This window comes from Megalobrama amblycephala, linkage group LG10 (genome assembly GCF_018812025.1).
Source record: "Megalobrama amblycephala isolate DHTTF-2021 linkage group LG10, ASM1881202v1, whole genome shotgun sequence".
Classification (NCBI taxonomy): domain Eukaryota; kingdom Metazoa; phylum Chordata; class Actinopteri; order Cypriniformes; family Xenocyprididae; genus Megalobrama; species Megalobrama amblycephala.
Window position 1 is genome coordinate 30,794,075 of NC_063053.1, and position 20,171 is coordinate 30,814,245.

The 20,171-nt window shown below is 35.6% G+C and overlaps 1 protein-coding gene across 4 annotated transcripts in view; it reads right to left on the reverse strand.

Annotated features, from left to right (window-relative positions):
• adgrb3 (adhesion G protein-coupled receptor B3) overlaps positions 1-20,171 on the reverse strand; it is a 226,121-nt gene that overhangs the window by 112,798 nt on the left and 93,152 nt on the right. For 2 of the 4 annotated variants that reach the window (XM_048205753.1, XM_048205752.1), the window contains exons 3-4: positions 4,824-4,934; positions 1,427-1,588 (exon numbers count right to left, since the gene is read on the reverse strand). The exons of 1 other annotated variant lie outside the window; for it this stretch is intronic. In XM_048205753.1, coding sequence (XP_048061710.1) covers positions 1,427-1,588; positions 4,824-4,934 — 273 coding nt within the window. The remainder of the gene's footprint in view (positions 1-1,426; positions 1,589-4,823; positions 4,935-20,171) is intronic. One more of the 4 variants, XM_048205754.1, reaches the window with a different exon arrangement.

A 20,171-nucleotide genomic window follows, 5' to 3' on the forward strand; every position in this document is an offset into this window, starting at 1 on the left:
TGCATTTAAGTTTTTGATATGGTTTTGAAAAATTCTGCACTCAACAGCAAGTGTGAGAATCATCTTTAATCTTGGATGTGAAGCAGCTCCATTAATGTTTCTTAAAAGTATGTGCAGGAAAGTTAATTAGCAGCATTTATAAATCCTTCCCTTGACTGTGAGCAAAAAGTGTAATTTCATAGCTGTTTTAGTGCTATATATATATATATATATATATATATATATATATATATATATATATATATATATATATATATATATATATATATATATATATATATATATACATAGTGGTCAAATATTGCTGTTTATCTTACAAACCAAATTATCAAAGCTGAAGATGATTACACTATCAGTAACAATTTCCATACATATACAAATACACACACACACACACACATTTTATGCGGACTTTCCATAGACACAATGATTTTTATACTGTACAAACTGTATATTCTATCCCCTAGCCCTAAACACACACATATACACACTGTATATCTAGCACGTGTCAGTAAGATTTGTATTTTTCATGGCGTAGGGAAAAGCTGCATATCAATAATACTGTGTAAACCACATTGATTTAGCCATATAAAAAGTCTTAAAAGAGCTGAATTGCCATTTTTAGAGCTAATGGTGTAAACAAAACAAGTCTCTTTTCATGCCCCTTTACTTAAAATAAAAATCCAGTTAGCTCGTGACATAAGTTCAATGCTGCTGAGGTAACGTGTAAACAGCATTAATTTACCGATACCAAAAGTCCTAAAAGAGCTGAACTGCATTTTCAGAGCTCGTGATGAAGGAAAAAAAACAAGCCTCTTTTCGTGCCCTTTTACTTGAAATAAAAAACCAGTTAGCTCCTGACAGCATGTTCAATGGCGCTGAAGTATTGTTGAGCCTAACTCCATTAAGATGGCACCTCCGAAAATGATGAATTAAAGGTCGATACCTCCAGTAATTAAAGATTTTAAAACAAGAGGGTAATTCAGGTCGCTTTCCTGGCCACAGGGGGATAGATTAGTCTTTTCACCCTTTCTTCTACATTTTTCATCTGCATGCACCAACAAACACTCTTCTGACAAGTTTCGCTTTGTGTTTGAGCAAGGTTTGTGTTGGAATTATATAAAAACCTTAGCTAAGTCATACATTGAAAAGAGAAACAAAAAAAGAATGATAAATGAATGAGAAAACTGATGAAGCAAAATAAAACAAACAAATTACAAGAGGAATGACTGAAAAAAAATCATAGCAGACACAAAGATAAATAATAATTATGAAAATAATAATAATACATTGGATATAAAAGCATAATATGAAGCAATGACAGCAAATAATTAAAGGAGTGAATGAAAAATGACAGCAATTTTCTGCCCTGAAGATGAAAGATATAGATTCTGAAGGACAGTCCAATGTTTGCGACTAACACTACCTGGGCAGGGGGCAGTGTTATTGCACACCCTGGATTCTCTTAAAGGGCCGCTGCAGTGTGATCCGTAAGGTGAGACACATGTTCTTGTTCGCACCTGCGACCCTTGACCGCATGTAACTGAGCAAGAGCTCCACTGGGACCACTCCTCAGCACCAGGGTCACCTGTAGGAGAAGGGTGACACCAGTTAAAAGCAGTAAAATGGTCATGTGACACCCCGAGGGGGTGGAGCCAGTAGGAGCAGGAGGGGCCTCACTAAGTTACACACTAAGAAGCCACAGTAAATCTTAAAGGCTCTAAGAGATAGTGGAACGAGCTCAAAAGGAGCATCTTTTCTCATATATTTGATATGATCCTGCCTGAATGACTTTCAGGGCTCATTGATCCAGAGCAGAGATGCCCGGTCATGCTACGTTTCTGCAGAGTTTAGCTCAAACACACATCAATTTAGATCCTGAAGACCTTAATAAGTTGGTTAGGGTTAGAGTTACACTAGGTTGTGTCCAAAACTGGAAAAATGCTAACACCTTGTCTACCAAGACAACTACATCTGGTCTTATTTTGACCAGAAATGGCATGATCTCAAAGGGATAGGTCATCCAAAAAGTTCTGTCATCATTTACACATCCTCATTACATTCCAAACCTGTTTGACTTTCTGTTTTGTCCTTAAAATGAAAATGAGCCCTACTGACTTTCACTGTATGGACAAAAAAAACAGACATTTCTTAAAACATCGTCTTTTGTGTTCCATAGAAGAAAGTCATTCAGGTTTGGAATGCATGAGGGTAATAAATGATTGCAAAATTTTTGGGTGAACTGTCTCTTTAATTATTTCTCACAATCCTCTGTGTGAGGTCGGTTAATAGAATAAAAATGGTGTCTGACAGAGCAATTGAAATTTAGTTTATAAAAATAATTTATAACTTATGATATAGTTTAAAACTTAATAACTTATGATTCCATTTCAGCTGAGAAATAAGCATTAAATATTCATTAGGTTATCTCTAAGCTCACTTGAATTTGTTCTAGATCATTAGACATGACATTACGGCTCGGTCCTAAACGGGTTTCCTTAGGAAAAACCTTCGTACAGACATGCTGTCTGTAAAATCATTGACTGACCGGGAAGCAAGACGTCTGCCTTTGGATTCGGACACAGCTAAACTCTGCAGGAAGGAAGATTTCCAGGAGCACAAATGAGAAAATTTGTCCTGCTGGTTAGACAAGAATGGCCCATATAGTATAATGGCATTAAACATAATACAATTTATAAATATATTAAAAAAATTACATTGACAGTTGACAATCAAAATCCTGATTTATGAATAATTCATACATCTATGCATATTCAAAGCAGGATCATACTGATTTTACTGTGTGGCCACAATATAAATGTCATATTAGGAGCTTTTACTATCTTAGCATCCTAAGAAATACTAAAGTTTAACGTCATTTATATTTTAAAATCATGCATGCAACCAATTAGATGAAACAAACTGAAAGTAAAAAGGCAAAAGAAACTAATAGATGAAATATATAAAATATGATAAACTATGCAGAATGCATGCAACATGGCTTCTAAAAGTTAGAGAATGATCTTTGATGAGAGTTAGTTTTCTACTAACTACGGTTGCACAGAAGAACAGACCTCTGGCCCTCAGTCTAGACTGTGGTTCGCTCTTTTAGATCTCCTGGATTTATGCTAAAGCTTCTTGTCTCTCTTTGAAGCGAAATCAATTAGAATTGGAGATTGTCGAGAAAGAAGGGAACGGGGTTCATTTCCCCCAGCATATTCAGCAGATCACAGCAATTTTCAGTAGCGCTGGTCACATTTGAGATTCACTTGATGGAAGAACTTTCTATGTCGAATCCAAACAATCGAGGCTGTTGGAAGTTCCGTTTGATTACGGTTCCTGAGCTGGAAAACATTATGATTTACCAACTGTAATGTCAATTCAATCATTGGCATTGTTTGCTGGCATTAGAATACATGATTGCTAAATAAAGTTTATGTAATTGTTGGTTTAAAAAAGCATATAGGCTGCTTTCTGGGAAACACATAGAGATTAGCTTTGTGCTTTATATGTGTTCACTAAATACTGCACTCTGGATCGGCTGTAATTCCCAATGAGCAATTGCATGGCTAAACCAAACACTAATAAGACATTTGATTTCCAGAGAAATTTTGACACTGCCAAACATTTAATAAGCAAGAAAATTGTCTCTCTAAAAGCACATGTTATCAATATCCACAATATATCGATCAAATTGCCATGTAATGCTGAATAAAGGGATAGTATGAGAAGGAAAATGTTGAACTTAAACATTTAATGTTTTAATTTTGCCTGTCATCAGCAAATAATGGATATAATAAACTTTATGTTTTAAGAAAGAGTTGAACAGTCTAATGAGCATATTGACCATAAATACTTTAGGATCTTATGCTCAAAAAAAATGTATGCAACTTTTTTTTTCAGTTGCTAGTACACTCAAGACTGGTTTGTTTGTTCTAACTTCCAGAGAATCTACTGGCATGCCCTTGGGTACATATGGACAATTTTCTATGCCATTCTCAGAGATTAGTTTAGATTGAAAGGTGGATCAACTCTGGATGAAGTGGTACAACAACTAAGACAATCTGAAAATGAGAAACTAAATGTAGGGTGAATGACTTTCTGTTCAGATCTTCATTTATTAAATGGAAATAAATCAACAAACACATAAAAAAGACTGGATTGGAATGGAAACAAGGTTGTTAAGGTTTAGTATGCACAATGATTTGCAACTTAAATGATATTAAGTGCTACACAAATGTCACAAATATACAAAAGGTGCAAAACAAAATAAGATGGCTGCTTAACGTCCCTCCCCATTATAGGTGTAAATCATCTAGGGTACATGCAGAGGGGGGGAAAAATCAGGGAAATTAAAGCAAAGGAAAAGAAAGAGAAACATTTTCAAGTTTCTACAAGTAATGTTTTTTTTTTTTTGGCACTTTAAAAGGTAATATATCAGGGTTATTTAGGCTCTAAACAGCTGGATAACCACATATGTTTACTGTTAAATCTGTTAGCCAAAAACTGTTTGTCATTTAATTAATCTCTGTTTAAACAAATCTGGGTTATATTTACTTTTAGCTTTTAGTGGTTAAAGTCATAAAAACTGTCAAAACAAATAGAAACCAGAAATTCCAATTGGGCATCTTCGACAGTATGCAAAAATGGCCAATTCTGTTTTTCTCAGCGTATTAATAAAGTGGAAGAGGGACAGAAAATAAATATGATAAATAAACATTGTCACTTAAAGGTGCAGTACAGAAGATAGCATGCAAGTGACTTAAGATGAAAATTAAGTTTAGTTTACATAGGAAAGGAAAGAAGCATAACTATTGTATTACCAGTTTGTGCCATAAATTTAGCAGATTCATCTCGCTCCTGTAGGCCCTTTGTGTCATGTACTGATCTTGGCCGCTGACTTTTTACAGTATGTTCTCCGATCATTCCATATTCTAGGGACAGAATAGAGGTTCATGAAAACTAGGCTTTGATACAAATCTTCAGAAAGAGAGAGAGAAAAGGGAAAAAAAGAGCTTAGAAGAACAGTTCTGGAACGTAGAGGTGGCTCGCAGTACATGGCTTTAAAACAAAATAAAAGTATATCACACATGGACAACTCGATTTAACTTGTCAGTCTTGTCGTTTATCTTTAGCCTTTCGAGGAAAGCAGAGAACAGTGCACAGAACGGTTTATCAGTGGTGAGCTGGGAGTATTAATTGAGCTTAGAAGCACAGCTATGACACATAGAAACACATGCAAAATCAACTTACATTGGATTTTTAACAAGACGTTGAATTAACCTCCACCCCTCCCCTCCCTTCCCGAAAACGAACAAAAAAGAAAGGATAAAAAAAAAGAGAAAGGAAAATGTGTAAGCCATTGGAAAGCCACAGAGGAAGGAAGGGGGGTGGCGAGGGTAGGGGGGGGGGTGTCATGGACATGCTAGATTGATCCACAGTGCCTGCAACAGATCCAGGCTTTTGGAATAATTAGTTAGTTAAGACCCAGAATTAGTAAAGGAATTATGTGCTGCTATATCTAGAAGAATATCAAAAGATGAATTATCTCGCAATTGTATGCTAAGCTGTATATCGCTCGTTTTGGATTAATTACACTCTTTTCGGCACAACAATATGCTTAATTTGTCTTTGTTCATATCAATTAATTCATTAAAAGTGCTTCATCAGAAACAAACACAGCGTCCCGATTCGAAAAAACTCACCGTGAGCGTAATCGTTACCCCAGTTGCTTTTTGAAACTATTTTTGCTCGTCTCGATCCACGTATAAAACCTTTGCTCTTGTCTTTAATTGCAGTCTTGTTTTCAACAGATGGAGTTGAAACACATTAAAAGCAACAAGACACAGCCATGCTTCCATTGCTAATTGGGAATTACTTCATTGATGTGAGCGGAAAAAGACACACAACTTCTACAGTAAGTCACCCAAAGAACAGAAACCCTGATGTTACAAGCAAAGGTTTGAGGTGAACGGTCACCGGCTGTGTATTTAAGTGCTACACTGAATATAATGCAGCTATGGAATATATCAGGCCCGTGGCTGCAAGAGCCATTTGGTCGTACACATGTTTATGGCTCTGCCCTTGACACAGGTGGGCCTAGATCATTTCCCCACTCCCTTTCTGCTTTCTACAGTACAACTTAAAAGAAAAAAAAACAAAAAACAAAACAAAACATTCAAAGCACTGCCTCTTCCATGCCCACAAAACATACTGTATAAATTATAGCAATGTCACACTACAACATAAGTCACAAAAACATAGTTAGTGTGGGTGGCAAGGGGTTGTCCTCAAGGAACACATTTTTATAACTCTGACACAATGCCACGCTGGAACCACATTTGAAGATGTTACAAGTGGGAATGTGTGTTGGGATAATAAATAAGGATTTTTCAAAATGTTCTATGGAAGTTCTTACCCAAAAAAGCAACATTTTAATCATGTAGTTCCAAACAAACATGACTTTTCTTCTTCTGTGGATCAGAAAAGGTTCAAATTGACTTATACTAACATTCTTGTTTTTTTGCCATATAATGACTGTCTAAAAAAAAAAAAAAAAAAAAAAAGAAGCATCATAAAAGTACATCCTGTGCTAAGTCTTCTGAAGTGTTTTGATAGCTTTATGCGAAGCTTTGAATGACATTTGAGTCATTGCTCACTGAAAATCTTAACCTCTGCTAGCTCTCAAAACAAATATGGCACCTTTAGACAGGGTCACGGAAACGTTGTCATTGAGAGCAACAAAAGGAGCGCATGAGTAAAAGATTAGCACATTTTCATTTTTTTGGGTGAAGTATTCCTTTAATATGAGAACAGAAGGATAGTTTCTCAATCATTTTGTCTAGCAGAACTTAGTAACTTAAACAAATAAGCATACAAATTAACGGATAAAACCTTGCATCATAAGTGGAATACAGTCTCGCATGTTAATAAATGATTTGGACAGATTCATGTTTATGCACTGCTGAACTAAGAGGTTTGAAGAATACTTTTTTTTTTGTTTTCTGATTTTTTTGATTTGCTGCAGACAAAAATTTCATAGACGTTTTATAAATTGAAATTAGCTCTTAAAAGAATAGTTCACGCAAAAATGAAAATTCTGTCATCGTTTACTCACCCTTATGTTGTTACAAACCTGTATGACTTTCTTCTGTGGAAAAAACAGACAAAAGTAAGTGAAGCATCAAGTAAATAAAGCTAATAGTCATTCACATATTGCAAATACAACTTATGTGTCTGATTAGCACTATTTTTTTTTAGAGCGTGTCATTTAATTTAACGCTAAATTTTAAATCACATCCACAAATAAATTCTGTGTTGCAGTTTAATTTGATAAAAAGATATATATTTTTTTAAATTCCTGTGTGTTTTTGGCCATATACGTAGCCCCGCACATGACATGCAGGAAAAAAAAAAATAGTAGGCTAAATTGTGCGCACACATAGGAACGAAATGCGCACAATTTAGTAAATCGAGGGAACGACTAATCCAAAATTATTTTGGACCCCTTCAAAATATCCTTTCTTTTGTGTTTCACGGAAGAAAGAAAGTCATATGGTTTTGAAACAACATGAGGGTGAGTAAATGATAGCACATTTTAATTTTTGCGTGAACTATCCCTTTAACACCAGGAAGGTACTTTTGTATCTTTGAGCACTGAAAGCTGTAATCATCATTTTCTCAGCTGAAAAGACCCATATGGTCACTAGCATTGTGTGATCGCTGGTTCCTCCATAATATCTATTAATTAGATTACAGAAACTGAGCAGTATTGATACAACACTAAACCAGAATGAACAAGCCTGGTCTAGCATGGAAATCCAGGCTGGTTTATACTGCTCTTTACAGCAAAGATGACAAAATATCTATTGGGACACAGGCAAACTTTGGTATTGGAGAGAACACATCCATATTGTCAGAGAGAGACGTTCCCATTAGAGACAGTAAACTATATCAAGCTACATTGATTGAGTCTCAATTGTTCAATAGAAGAATCACAAATTCTCTACAGACCTAATGAATCCTTTAGCATCACTTCTACAATAGCATGTTTCCACAGCAACAGTGAGTCAGAGAAAGACAGGAGGAGAAAAAAATAAAAAATAATAAAAAATAACTATTTAAATAGGGACTCGTTTGTGTGGGATTCATGGTATTTGCCTTTGCCAATCAGCAAACAGACACAAGTAAGTGAAATGTCAAGTAAATGATGCTAATAGTCATTCACATATAGTAGAGCTGGATAAATTGAGAATCACGTTTTTTTTGTTTTTTGTTTTTTTAATAGAGATCACGATTCTCCCACGACAAAATGTTAATTACTGCAGTCTATTTAAAATGCTTAATTAATTTAAAAGAATATTTAAAAAAAAAAAAAAATTGGCTTGAATGAATGATTCAATCACTCACTCATAAATACTGTACATTGGGCCCTATCATACACCCGCGACACAAGTGTTTTTTGCTAGTTTCAGCCCAACGCAGTTATCATTTTCATGTCCTGCGCCACATTGTTTAAATAGCAAATGCATTTGCGCCCATTTGTGCGCCCATGGGTGTGCTGGTCTGAAAACGAGGTGTGCTCAGGTGCATTGTTGGCGCATTGCTATTATGAGGCGACTGAAATAGACTGCGCCATTGTCCAACTGAAACTTGGTCTAAAGTCAATGGTGCAATTTTAAAAAAAATTTTTTTTGTTATTTACTGACATGCGCTTATAGGCGGGTGCACAACGCACGCACACTCTGATTATTACACACACAGGGACGCGCAGCAGCACACAAACATGCCAAATATTAAAAATAAAAGGATTACAATGTAAAAGATTATGATTGTGTGCATAAAGATAAAAATGCTTTGGTGGAATGCGGCTTTTCCCGTAGATGGTCTGCTAGCTCGCTTTAACTGAGCAGATCCGTTTCCTCGCTAGAGAAGCGTTCAGTTTTTCTGTCATGTCAATAGCGAATCCGCCATGGTGCGCGCACAACTGGCTTTTAAAGGGAATGGGAGATGAGACACTGATTGATTTATTGCATGTTACGCCCAAAAACACACCCATGACTCATTAAGAGAATAGGGACAACCCTTTTAGACCATGCACCGGGTGCACCAACTATTTTTCCCATCCTTAAACTAGCAAAAGTGGATTCGGACATGAATTAGGTGCACTTGCGCCCTGCGCTTTAGACCGTGCGCTTAGATTGTTAAAATAGGGCCCTTCACTTGTTTCATTACTGAATGAATCAGTGTTTTGAACGAGTCTTTTGAATGAATGATTCAATGAAAATAAGTTTTTTCAACAGTCACTTATCGCCACCTAATAATGTAATTGATACAGTTGTTATTTGAAGCACCAAGTTAATTTCAAAAGGGGATTTGCTCTATTTTGATCGCTACAGTAGACATCAGTGTTTATATCATAACTATTAGCTTTTATCCCAGTGCTTCTGTGATCATTTGAATTACTGTGACAGAAATAATCATACTGTGTGGTTGAAAAGGCTGTTTATGAAGCTGTTTCATACTCTAGGTCAGTGGCAATGCAGATTTGAATGTTCGCTGTGATTTTGTCAAAGGTTTACAGAATACAGGTAGTTGTCATTTAGGATAGGAATAAGATCACGTGGGTGTTTGAATCGAGATCGCAACCTTTTAATGATTATTTGTGGAGCTCTAACATATAGCAAATACCACTTACATGGCTGATTAGCACTATTTTAACAGAGCTTGTTATTTAATTTGAACACTCTTTCCTTATAATTTAAATCACATGCAATAAGTAAATGCCTACATGCATTATTATGCATTAGTTATATTAAAATGTTTAATTTGATGATTTCAATTAACAGATTAAAAGTTCTACAATATGATTGACTTTTCCAGACTGTCTAAAGAGACATGTCTTTATGCATTATCCTTGAGCTTTAGCATACATTTTAAAGATTAAAAAGGTTTGTAATACAGATCTGTTTGTGATTTTATAGTGAGCACAGCTGAGGTCAGGGGTGGAAATCACAGAGCTCGATCCACAAATGTCACCCAGTGGCCCAGCTGATGAAGAGCTCATCAAACACGTCCACAACATCACTGAACAAGAGGTGCTGGTGAAAGCTGTAATCAAGGCAGCTGTGATGTTTGAAGTGTGAAGAGCACTGTGAAGAATACAGAGCTCTTTGGTATATGTGATCACACATAAGACCTTTGCTCTGAGAGAGTCCATCTGTCAGAGCGTTGGAAATGAACACAACTGTTCACTACAAATAGCGCATAAGGATGTTTCTTCAACTGTGGGCACATTTTGACCCTGTGGAAATGACTCCCTAAAAACATACTTTTCACATTCTTACTAGTTTGATTTTTAATAGTTTAATAGTTTATTTTTTTAAATAAAATGGCCAAAACCTGTCTTTTCAAGATAAATTTCATAGCTATTGTTCTATAGTGTCCTAAAAAAACCTATTCACAAAATTACAGCTTGACTAAATATGACACAGTAAAAAATATTCTGTTACAAGTGATATTTAGCTTGTTTTTCCTTTGTTGTTTTCACACCTCACATATCTCATATTTCATCTCAAGATGTTCTTCACTGACACTGTTGTCTCCTTGGTAACCATAACTTTTGAGAAAAACTAACTAAAAATTTTATTAATTTACCATTGGATCCCAATATCCCATTTTTATATGTTTGGCTTGTGCAGATTATTCTAGTTTTAAAATAATAAAATACTTTTAATATTTTTATCATATTTTTTTCTTTGTTCCATAATATACTTTATATATATTATATATATACTGTATATACTGTATATACTGTGTGTATATATATATATATATATATATATATATATATATATATATATATATATATATATATATATATATATGAAGACTTCAGATGCAAAAGCCTCTAAGTGCCATCTGAAATTTTCTTCCAAAATGAGCATTTTTATCAAGCTTGTATGTTTATGTTCAGTTATTTCACTTTAATGGCAATGAAAATGACATATTAATTGCAATTAAAGTGAAATTAGTGAACCTAAACATGCAAGTCTGATAAAAATGCTCATTTTGAAGAAAATTTCAGATGGCACTTAGAGGCTTTTGCATATAAAGTCTTCATATATATATATATATATATATATATATATATGAATTTTGAAGGATCATGAGACACTGAAGACTGGAGTAATGATAGCTTTGACATCACAGGAATAAATTACATCTTAAAACGTATTAACATAGAAAACAGTTATTTTAAATTGCAATATTTCACAATATTACTGTTTTTACTGTATTTTCAAGTAAATACAGATACTTCTTTCAAAAACATTTTTTAAAATCTTACCAAAGTTAAAATTTTGAATGGTAGTGTAATATATATATATATAAAAAAAAAAGAAATTAGGAGTAAAACAATCTGAAAAGTAGCTGAAATAAATGAAGGCATGATAAACATTTCTTATGTCTTGATATACAGTAGTGCAAAGCTCTTGAGGTCTTGAACTACGAAGAGAAAACATCCTGTGAGATGATCAGGGCCACAAAAAACAAAAAGAAAAAAAGAAAAAGAAACAGTCCTCGCTTGATTTATGGTTCAGGAAAACTCAGCTGCAACTACCACTGTCCTTTGTTTCATCGGAGGTTCAGTACGGGTGCCGTCAGAACAAAGCCAGTGGCCCATAGCAGCTGTGGTGATCAAACATGAACCAGAGGCATGAAGCTCAGCCCAAATGTTCATCTTCTGATGCTGGAACAGCAAGAATTTTGTGCAGTCCTCCAAAGTAGCTACCCATGATAGATTACGTCCAAGCTATCTATATTACAGTCCAAGTAGACAGCTATCTATGTTCTGGCTCTCTACCCACACTAGATGGGAATGGATAGCCCTGCTCTTTACTCTGACAATAACTTGAAAAATAGGGGACATGCTGTCTAAAGGGATTCACCCCGCGTGATTCAGACTCCAGCCCGCTTTCTGTGCCGTGGCTAAAGAGCAGCTAAATCACATGTAGGCTTGTTCTGACAAAAAAAGAGATGCTATTCTGTCCAAACACCCAGAATGAGAGAACTTGGATGATGGGAGTAGAAAGAAGAGTATGAAAGCTTTTTTCTGCCACAGGATTTATAAATAAATAATAAAGGTAATTGCTACTTTTTATCTCACAATTCTTACTATTTTCTCACAATTGCGAGTTTATATCTTGCATTTCAGACTTTTTTTTCCTCTAAGAAATGATATAAACTCGCAATTGTGAGTTATAACATCAGAATTGTGGAATATAAACTTGCAATTGCAAGTTTTAAAATCAAATTGTGAGTTTTTAAGTAGAATTCCAAGTTATAAACTCAGAATTGCATGTTATCAAGTCAGAATTGTGAGTTTTTAAGTCAGAATTCCAAGTAAGAATTCCAAGTTATAAACTCGGAATTGCATGTTTTCAAGTCAGAATTATGGGATATAAACTAGAAATTGCGAGTTATAAAGTCAGAATTGTGAATTTTTAAGTCAGAATTCCAAGTTATAAAATCAGAATTGCATGTTATCAAGTCCGAATTGTGTAATATAAACTAGAAATTGTGAGTTTTAAAGTCAGAATTGTGAGTTTTTAAGTTTATAAACTCAGAATTACACGTTATCAAGTCCGAATTGTGGAATATAAACTAGAAATTTCGAGTTATAACATCAGAATTGTGGAATATAAACTTGCAATTGCAAGTTTTAAAATCAAATTGTGAGTTTTTAAGTAGAATTCCAAGTTATAAACTCAGAATTGCATGTTATCAAGTCAGAATTGTGGGATATAAACTAGAAACTGTGAGTTATAAAGTCAGAATTGTGAGTTTTTAAGTCAGAATTCCAAGTAAGAATTCCAAGTTATAAACTCGGAATAGCATGTTTTCAAGTCAGAATTGTGGGATATAAACTAGAAATTGCGAGTTATAAAGTCAGAATTGTGAGTTTTTAAGTCAGAATTCCAAGTAAGAATTCCAAGTTATAAACTCAGAATTGCATGTTTTCAAGTCAGAATTGTGGGATATAAACTAGAAATTGCGAGTTATAAAGTCAGAATTGTGAATTTTTAAGTCAGAATTCCAAGTTATAAACTCAGAATTACACATTATCAAGTCCGAATTGTGGAATATAAACTAGAAATTGCGAGTTATAAAGTCAGAATTGTGAGTTTTTAACTCAGAATTCCAAGTTATAAACTCAGAATTACACGTTATCAAGTCTGAATTGTGGAATATAAACTAGAAATTGTGAGTTGTAACATCAGAATTGTGGAATATAAACTTGCAATTGCAAGTTTTAAAATCAAAATTGCGAGTTATAAAGTCAGAATTGTGAGTTTTTAAGTCAGAATTCCAAGTTATTAACTCAGAATTACACGTTATCAAGACAAACTTGTGGGATGTAAACTAGAAATTGCGAAATCAGAATTCCAAGTTCTAAAGTCGGAATTATGAGCTGACTTTTTTCTCAAAATTGCGAGTTTATATCTCACAATTTGGACATTATAACTTACAATTGTGAGTTTATATCTCATAATTCTGACTTTGACCTGGTTGCACAGACAGGGTTTAGATTAAGCCAGGATTAGGCCTTAGTTCAATTAGGGCATTTAAGTAGCTTTTATAAACGTACCCTAGAAAAAAAAAAACATGACTGGTTTTGTGTCTTGAGACAAAACAATGGCACTGACATATTTTAAGATATGTCAGTGCAAGTTGCTTCAGTTAAAACAGCTCAAACAGGCATTTTAGTCTAGGACTAGGCTAAAGACTTATGTTAAACTGGGGGTTTATTTCTCAGAATTGCAACTTCATATCTCATAATTCTGAACTCACATATCTTACAATTCTGAGGAAAAAAGTCAGAATTGTGAGGGGAAAAAGTCATAATTACCTTTTTTATATTTTATTCCGTGTCAGAAACAAGCTTCCACAGAAGAGAGCAGGACACCCAATGAAAAAAACACATGAAAAAGATACATGCATAAAGGCCCCGAGATCCATTCCCAGTGTCATACATGAAGGAGACACATACATATTCAAAGCACAGAAAGCCTTTTAAATTATGATGATGTTAAAATCCTGCATAAAATGAGGGAAGTGATGAATGTTCACACAAGATAATGATCCAGAGAGAGGAGAGTATCAGTTGGATGTTTCAAAAGGTTGCTTCTGCACTCTGTAATCTTGCAAAACACACCGAAAGCTCTTGCTATTCAGAATACACACTGTGAGTGGTTTTCCTAGGGTGAGAAGTGCTTAAAAGCAGACCAGAGGCATAAACAGGGCCTTGTGAAATTCAATGAAGTCCATTATTCTATGAAATATTTACTGACAATATGGTTACAGTTACAAACAATGACAGCGTAGACATGCTACATGACTTGTTCTTGTACTAGACAAATTTATGCATAATGCACTTGACAGCAACACAGAACTATGAATTTGATCTTGGACTCTTTAGCTCTGTGTTCTTTTTAAATTTTACCTCACAGCTGTTATGCTGATTGTCTGGGAGAATAAATCAGCCTTAGACAAAAATTCATGAAACAAACACAGCGCACATAATTTGCACCATTGGGTGAGAGAAATAAGTGCAAAATTTTCCATGAATAAGAATTAAAAAAAAAAAAAAAAAACCTCTTTAGTATGTTAATTGTTTCTTCTAGGCAGCAATGAGATAATGAGATTAAATTGAGAGAAGAAAATGAGATGTTTGCTGAAATATATATCAAAACTGAGAGATTTCAAACTATGCTCTATGGCCTCCTGGATTAATTTGCTCCAGTTTTTATTTGTCTGAAGAAATTATAGAAGAAACATCAGAGATAAAGTTGATACTTAGCCAAAATAATTGAAATCTCTAGCGCTGTGACAGAGAATTGTTTTTTTTTTTTTTTTTTCCTTTGGGGAACATGAAAGTTAAAGGCAGCTCAATACCATAGAGAACTCCTATCAGGTACACATTAAACAATAACAAAAAAATAATAAAATAAAAATGGTTAGAAAACAACTTTAAAATATAGTTTAATATGACAAAATCAGGTACACCGTAAAATAATACAAAAATAAATAAAATAAAACTAATTGACAGAAAGCCTACAAATTAAGTTCAAAATATCATTTAAAGGATTAGTCCACCTTTAAATAAACTTTTCCTTATAATTTACTCACCTCCATGTCATCCAAGATGTTCATGTCTTTCTTTCTTCAGTCGAAAAGAAATTAAAGTTTTTGATGAAAACATTCCAGGATTTTTTTCCATATAGTGAACTTCAATGGGCACCAAACAGTTGAAGGTCAAAATTAGTTTCAGTGCAGCTTCAAATTGTTCTACACGATCCCAGATGAGAAATAAGGGTCTTATCTAGTGAAATCATCTCTCATTTTCTGAAAAAAATAAAAACATAGTTTTAACCATAAATGCTCATCTTGAACTAGCTCTCTTCTTCTTCTCTATTAGAATTCCAGCAGTGTAGACACTGCTAAGTGTATTACTGCCCTCCACAGGTCAAAGTTTGAACTAATTGTTATATACTATTGAACTAGCATATTGCATATACAAATTAGTTTAAAACTTTGACCTGTGGAGGGCAGTAATACACTTAGCAGCGTCTACACTGCTGGAATTCTAATAGAGAAGAAGAAGAGAGCTAGTTCAAGATGAGCATTTCTGGTTAAAATGTGTAAAATTTAAAAAAAAAATTCAGAAAATGAGCGATGGTTTCACTAGATAAGACCCTTATTTCTCATCTGGGATCGTGTAGAACAATTTGAAGCTGCTGTGAAACTAATTTTGACCTTCAACTGTTTGGTGCCCATTGAAGTTCACTATATGGAAAAAAATCCTGAAATGTTTTCATCAAAAACTTTAATTTCTTTTCAACTGAAGAAAGAAAGTCATGAACATCTTGGATGACATGGGGGTGAGTAAATTATCAGCAAAAGTTTATTTAAAAGTGGACTAATCCTTTAAAGAGGCCATATTATGCCCTTTTACAAAATCTTGATTTTGTTTTTGGGGTTTACTAGAATTGGTTTTCATGCTTGAATGTTCATAACACACATTATTTTTTCACATATTTTCCATTGTCAGTAACGCTCTGCTTAGTTCCTGTCTCTGTGAAGCTCCTCCTTACTAAAAGCACAATGTGCTCTGATTGGTCAGCAGAACCAGTGTGTTGTGATTGGTCAACTGCTTCGAACATGTTTCGGATGTCAAATAAAGTTCTGTCACGCCCAAATAAAGTTTGAATGTCACGCCTCTTACCATAACACCTTACCCTACTAACACAATTCAACCTTCTTTTTTTTGCATATGCCTTGGGCAGGAATTATTTAAATGAGGGATAGTGTGATATGTTCGTTCTCAGAAGGAAACTCAAGAAAACAATTGAGGCATTTCAGGGAGTTCAAAAAATAAAAAAAATAAAATAAAATTCAAAATAAAATAAAATGGTAATTTAATGGAGTTGTACAGCGGCACAGTTGTTATTGCACACTATGCAATTAATGTAGAGAGGAGGCAAGAACAAATCTCATCTCCTTCTTAAGTACCAACAGGACAATATTTAATAATGCAAGAGTAAATGGCAACATAAATGAGCAAAACCAGTGGGCAACATCAATGCTATACACAAAATACACAGCTCTCATAGTAGGCGTTTCTCAAAGAGAAGCACTCTGATGTCAGGCTTGAGGGGGAGGTGTGAGACATGGCCAATGTCATCTTGAAGTTTCCATTCAAAAAGCACTGGCATCTATTTTACATCAATAAACTGTTAATAAGCTTAGCGACAGCTCATACTGCCCTGACCACCCCTGATTACATCTAGCCTGACGTGGTCATACTCAATTCTAGTTCGAATATGAGTCTGATACTGCTCCATTGGGCTTTGATTATGGGGGCGTATTTCAACCGATCCAGGAAAGTCCTCAATTGGATAGACCTACAACTAATCAGAGCTACAGAGTAAGTGACGTATGTTGAGCGACGCATAGTTGTCAACAGAACTCTTCTTAGCGACCATCGGGGCCAGCTGATAAATCAAACTTTTGCCGAATCCCGTAGGAAGGACGGCAAAGACATCTTTCCCATCGACAAATGCCTTGATCGCGGTCCTCTGTTCCTTTTTTAAAATTAATGCACTGTCGATATCTAATATAACGGACGCGATGGCGGAATCTACACATCTCAGTTCTTCAACAGCCATCATTGTTGTAAACTAATTGACCTTTCGCAAAGACCCGCCCCCCTTAGTTACTGTTGCTTTGTCCGACAAGCCGTGGCGCTGTCACGCCACACAGAGTGGAAAATACATCGCGGAGCAAAGAGGAAACTGACAACACATCGACAGACGAGACAGAGCAGGTTACTTATGATATTAAACAAAGTCCCAGCTTTCAAACTGTGTAGTTATTAAAAAAATTCAAACAATAAAAAACGTTTTGTGGCTCTTTAATGGGTTGTGACCATGACCGTGACAGATTGCTGTAGCGCCTCAGCTCAAGAGGCTCGTGAACCGATCATCTCTTCCTACTAGTCCATTTATAGCATCAAATAAACATGAATGAACATGAGAATGAATGTTGTTTCAAACGCGGAAAGACGTCAATATGCACAATTTTTCAAGTTTAACTCCACCGAGGTTAATCTTCTAACTCCTGACTGCTTTGTCGGACAAAATGGCGGATGCGGCGTTCTGATTGGTTAGATCGCTTGTCAATCAAACTCCCCAAGCGCTCTTTGATGACGTGGCTGATTACGTTTCTGGTGATAATCTGTCAATCATCGCCCTGACGATGTGATTGGTCCGAACAGTTTCTGTTTGGGCATAATTACTCCTCTACGGATCGAGTCCAGACCGAACTCCCCGACCTCAAAATGTTGTGGGCGGGGCTAAGTTCGGCTGGCATCCAGGCTAGATTACATCAGGGTTTATTGGAAAATCGTACCATAATGCAGGGCCGTAACCACCATAGACATTGAGGGGGACAAGTCCCCCCCAAATAATTAGAAAAAAATATTAAAAAAAAAAGGTCCCCCCCAATCTTCAAGACATGGTTATGGCCTTGCCATAATGCATAAACAAATGCAGATCAAACCCATTCAGTTGGTGAAAACAGGGTTTGTTTAAAACATGCTGATCCAACAAAACCCGTTAGATGTTGGCATTTGAGGGAACAGTGCAAGATAACCATAGAAGTTGTAGCTTCTTTCTAGGGTTTTTGAAAAGGAAAAAAAAAATCCTTTTGGTGAATCCTTTTTTCCTTACAAGTTTCAGCAATTCAAAAAGTGCTGATATATGCCTTAAAATTTTGCTGAAATGAATTCTCAGCTTGTGCCAGCAGCCTTGTGCATAATCAAGCCTTCTCCCCATCAGAAAATACAACATATAGCCCACTGTCTGGGTTGTAGGTCTTGCGGTAGGCCATTAAAAATAAAGCTTACTTTAAAGGAGCCATTTTGACTACCGCAGCGTACGGGAGAGAATATGTGAGGCAGTATTCACCGGCTCTCACGTAAACCGGCCTGTCAACGCAGAGAAAAGGAAAACGTTCGTGCTCCGGCATCTAACTCAGATTAAAAGCAGCCAGATGGGAAGACAGAGATTTATCAACGCCTTAAAGAACCTTTCAAAGCTGTGCCTCGTACATCACTTTCAGTTCTTTCGAGACAAGCAATTTACCCTCCCACCCCGTCACAAATCTCGCACCGTGGAACCACCACCTCAGACAGAAGCAAACCTTATTTTCAGGGCACACTTTTGACTGGTTAACTCTGAATGTATCTGAAATTACTTAACGGTCAGTGAATCATCGTGAGAACGGCTCTTTTAAAAACCGGCCGGCACCTTTTTCCCTCACTTGTCATTGTGCATTATACTGTACAGTCACAAAGTTTCATGTGTTTCGGGCCACTTTTGCGTTGAGCAATTATGCTCAGCCTTGATTTAAGTGGAAAAGCTTTTTCAAAATAACTCAGCGATTCTTTTCGAAGGGGTTACAGCATAAGGTGGGAGGACATTTTTTTTCCGACTGGAACTGTCCGCCCACTGCTCTCGCTGTTGGCAATCACATTCAATTCAGCCTAAATGCTTGCTGTATAGAGCTGATGCTCCACGCTGGGGACACGGGGATTTAAGCCAAATAAGCAAGCTGAAATACAATCGTTACAAAACTGCTGTGGCGAGGAGATGAGATTCATGGTTGCTCGAAAGATTTCTCAAGGCGTCAATATCAAGTATATTTCAGTACAGACCAATTACTAAAAAAAAAAAAGCAGCAAAACGAGCAGTATTAATTGCAATCTAAAGGAGTGTCACGCAATAATCCATTACGTTCAGCTTACCATGTGAATATTTCATTCACCCAATGATAATAACAGTAATAAAGCATATGGGCACAGATCGCAGACCTTCTGTCGAGGAGGGAGGTGAGAGAAATCATGAGGTTCAAATGACAAATGGCCTGCCAGTCAACAACCCCAGCGTCCTCATATTGTTTCAATATAACACTGACACGCAGTTTCCTCCAAGCACACAGACGTTTGAAATACTCTTTTAAAGCGGTTCCAAAACTAGTGAGCTGCCCTCACAGGCTGCTTCCCTGTAAGACAACATCCTAAATGAAATATAATGCTCTATATAGGGAACTCTGTAGGTCATTAATTAAAATATACTGCAGTAGTGCAAAACTCACAGGAGACTTGACTTGAATTGATTTCAATTGAGCGTGTTGCTCAGATAATTATGGAAGCTTGTTTCCGCCACTGAATAAAAAGTAAAAAAGGTAATTGTGACTTTTTATCTCACAATTCTGTCTTTTTTTCTCCAAATTCCGTGATATAAATTTGCAATTGCTAGTTATAAAGTCAGAATGGCAACATATTTCCTTGCAGTTCTGACGTTTTTTTTCTCAGAATTGGACTTATTGGGAGTTTATATTTCACAATTCTAAGAAAAGAAGTCAGAATTGCAAGATATAAACTAAAAAGATATCAAGTTTATATGTAGCAATTCTGACTTTATAACACGCAATTGCGACTTTATATCACAATTCTGACTTTATATCACACAATTCTGACTATATCACACAATTCTGACTTTATATCACACAATTCTGACTTTATAACACGCAATTGCGACTTTATATCA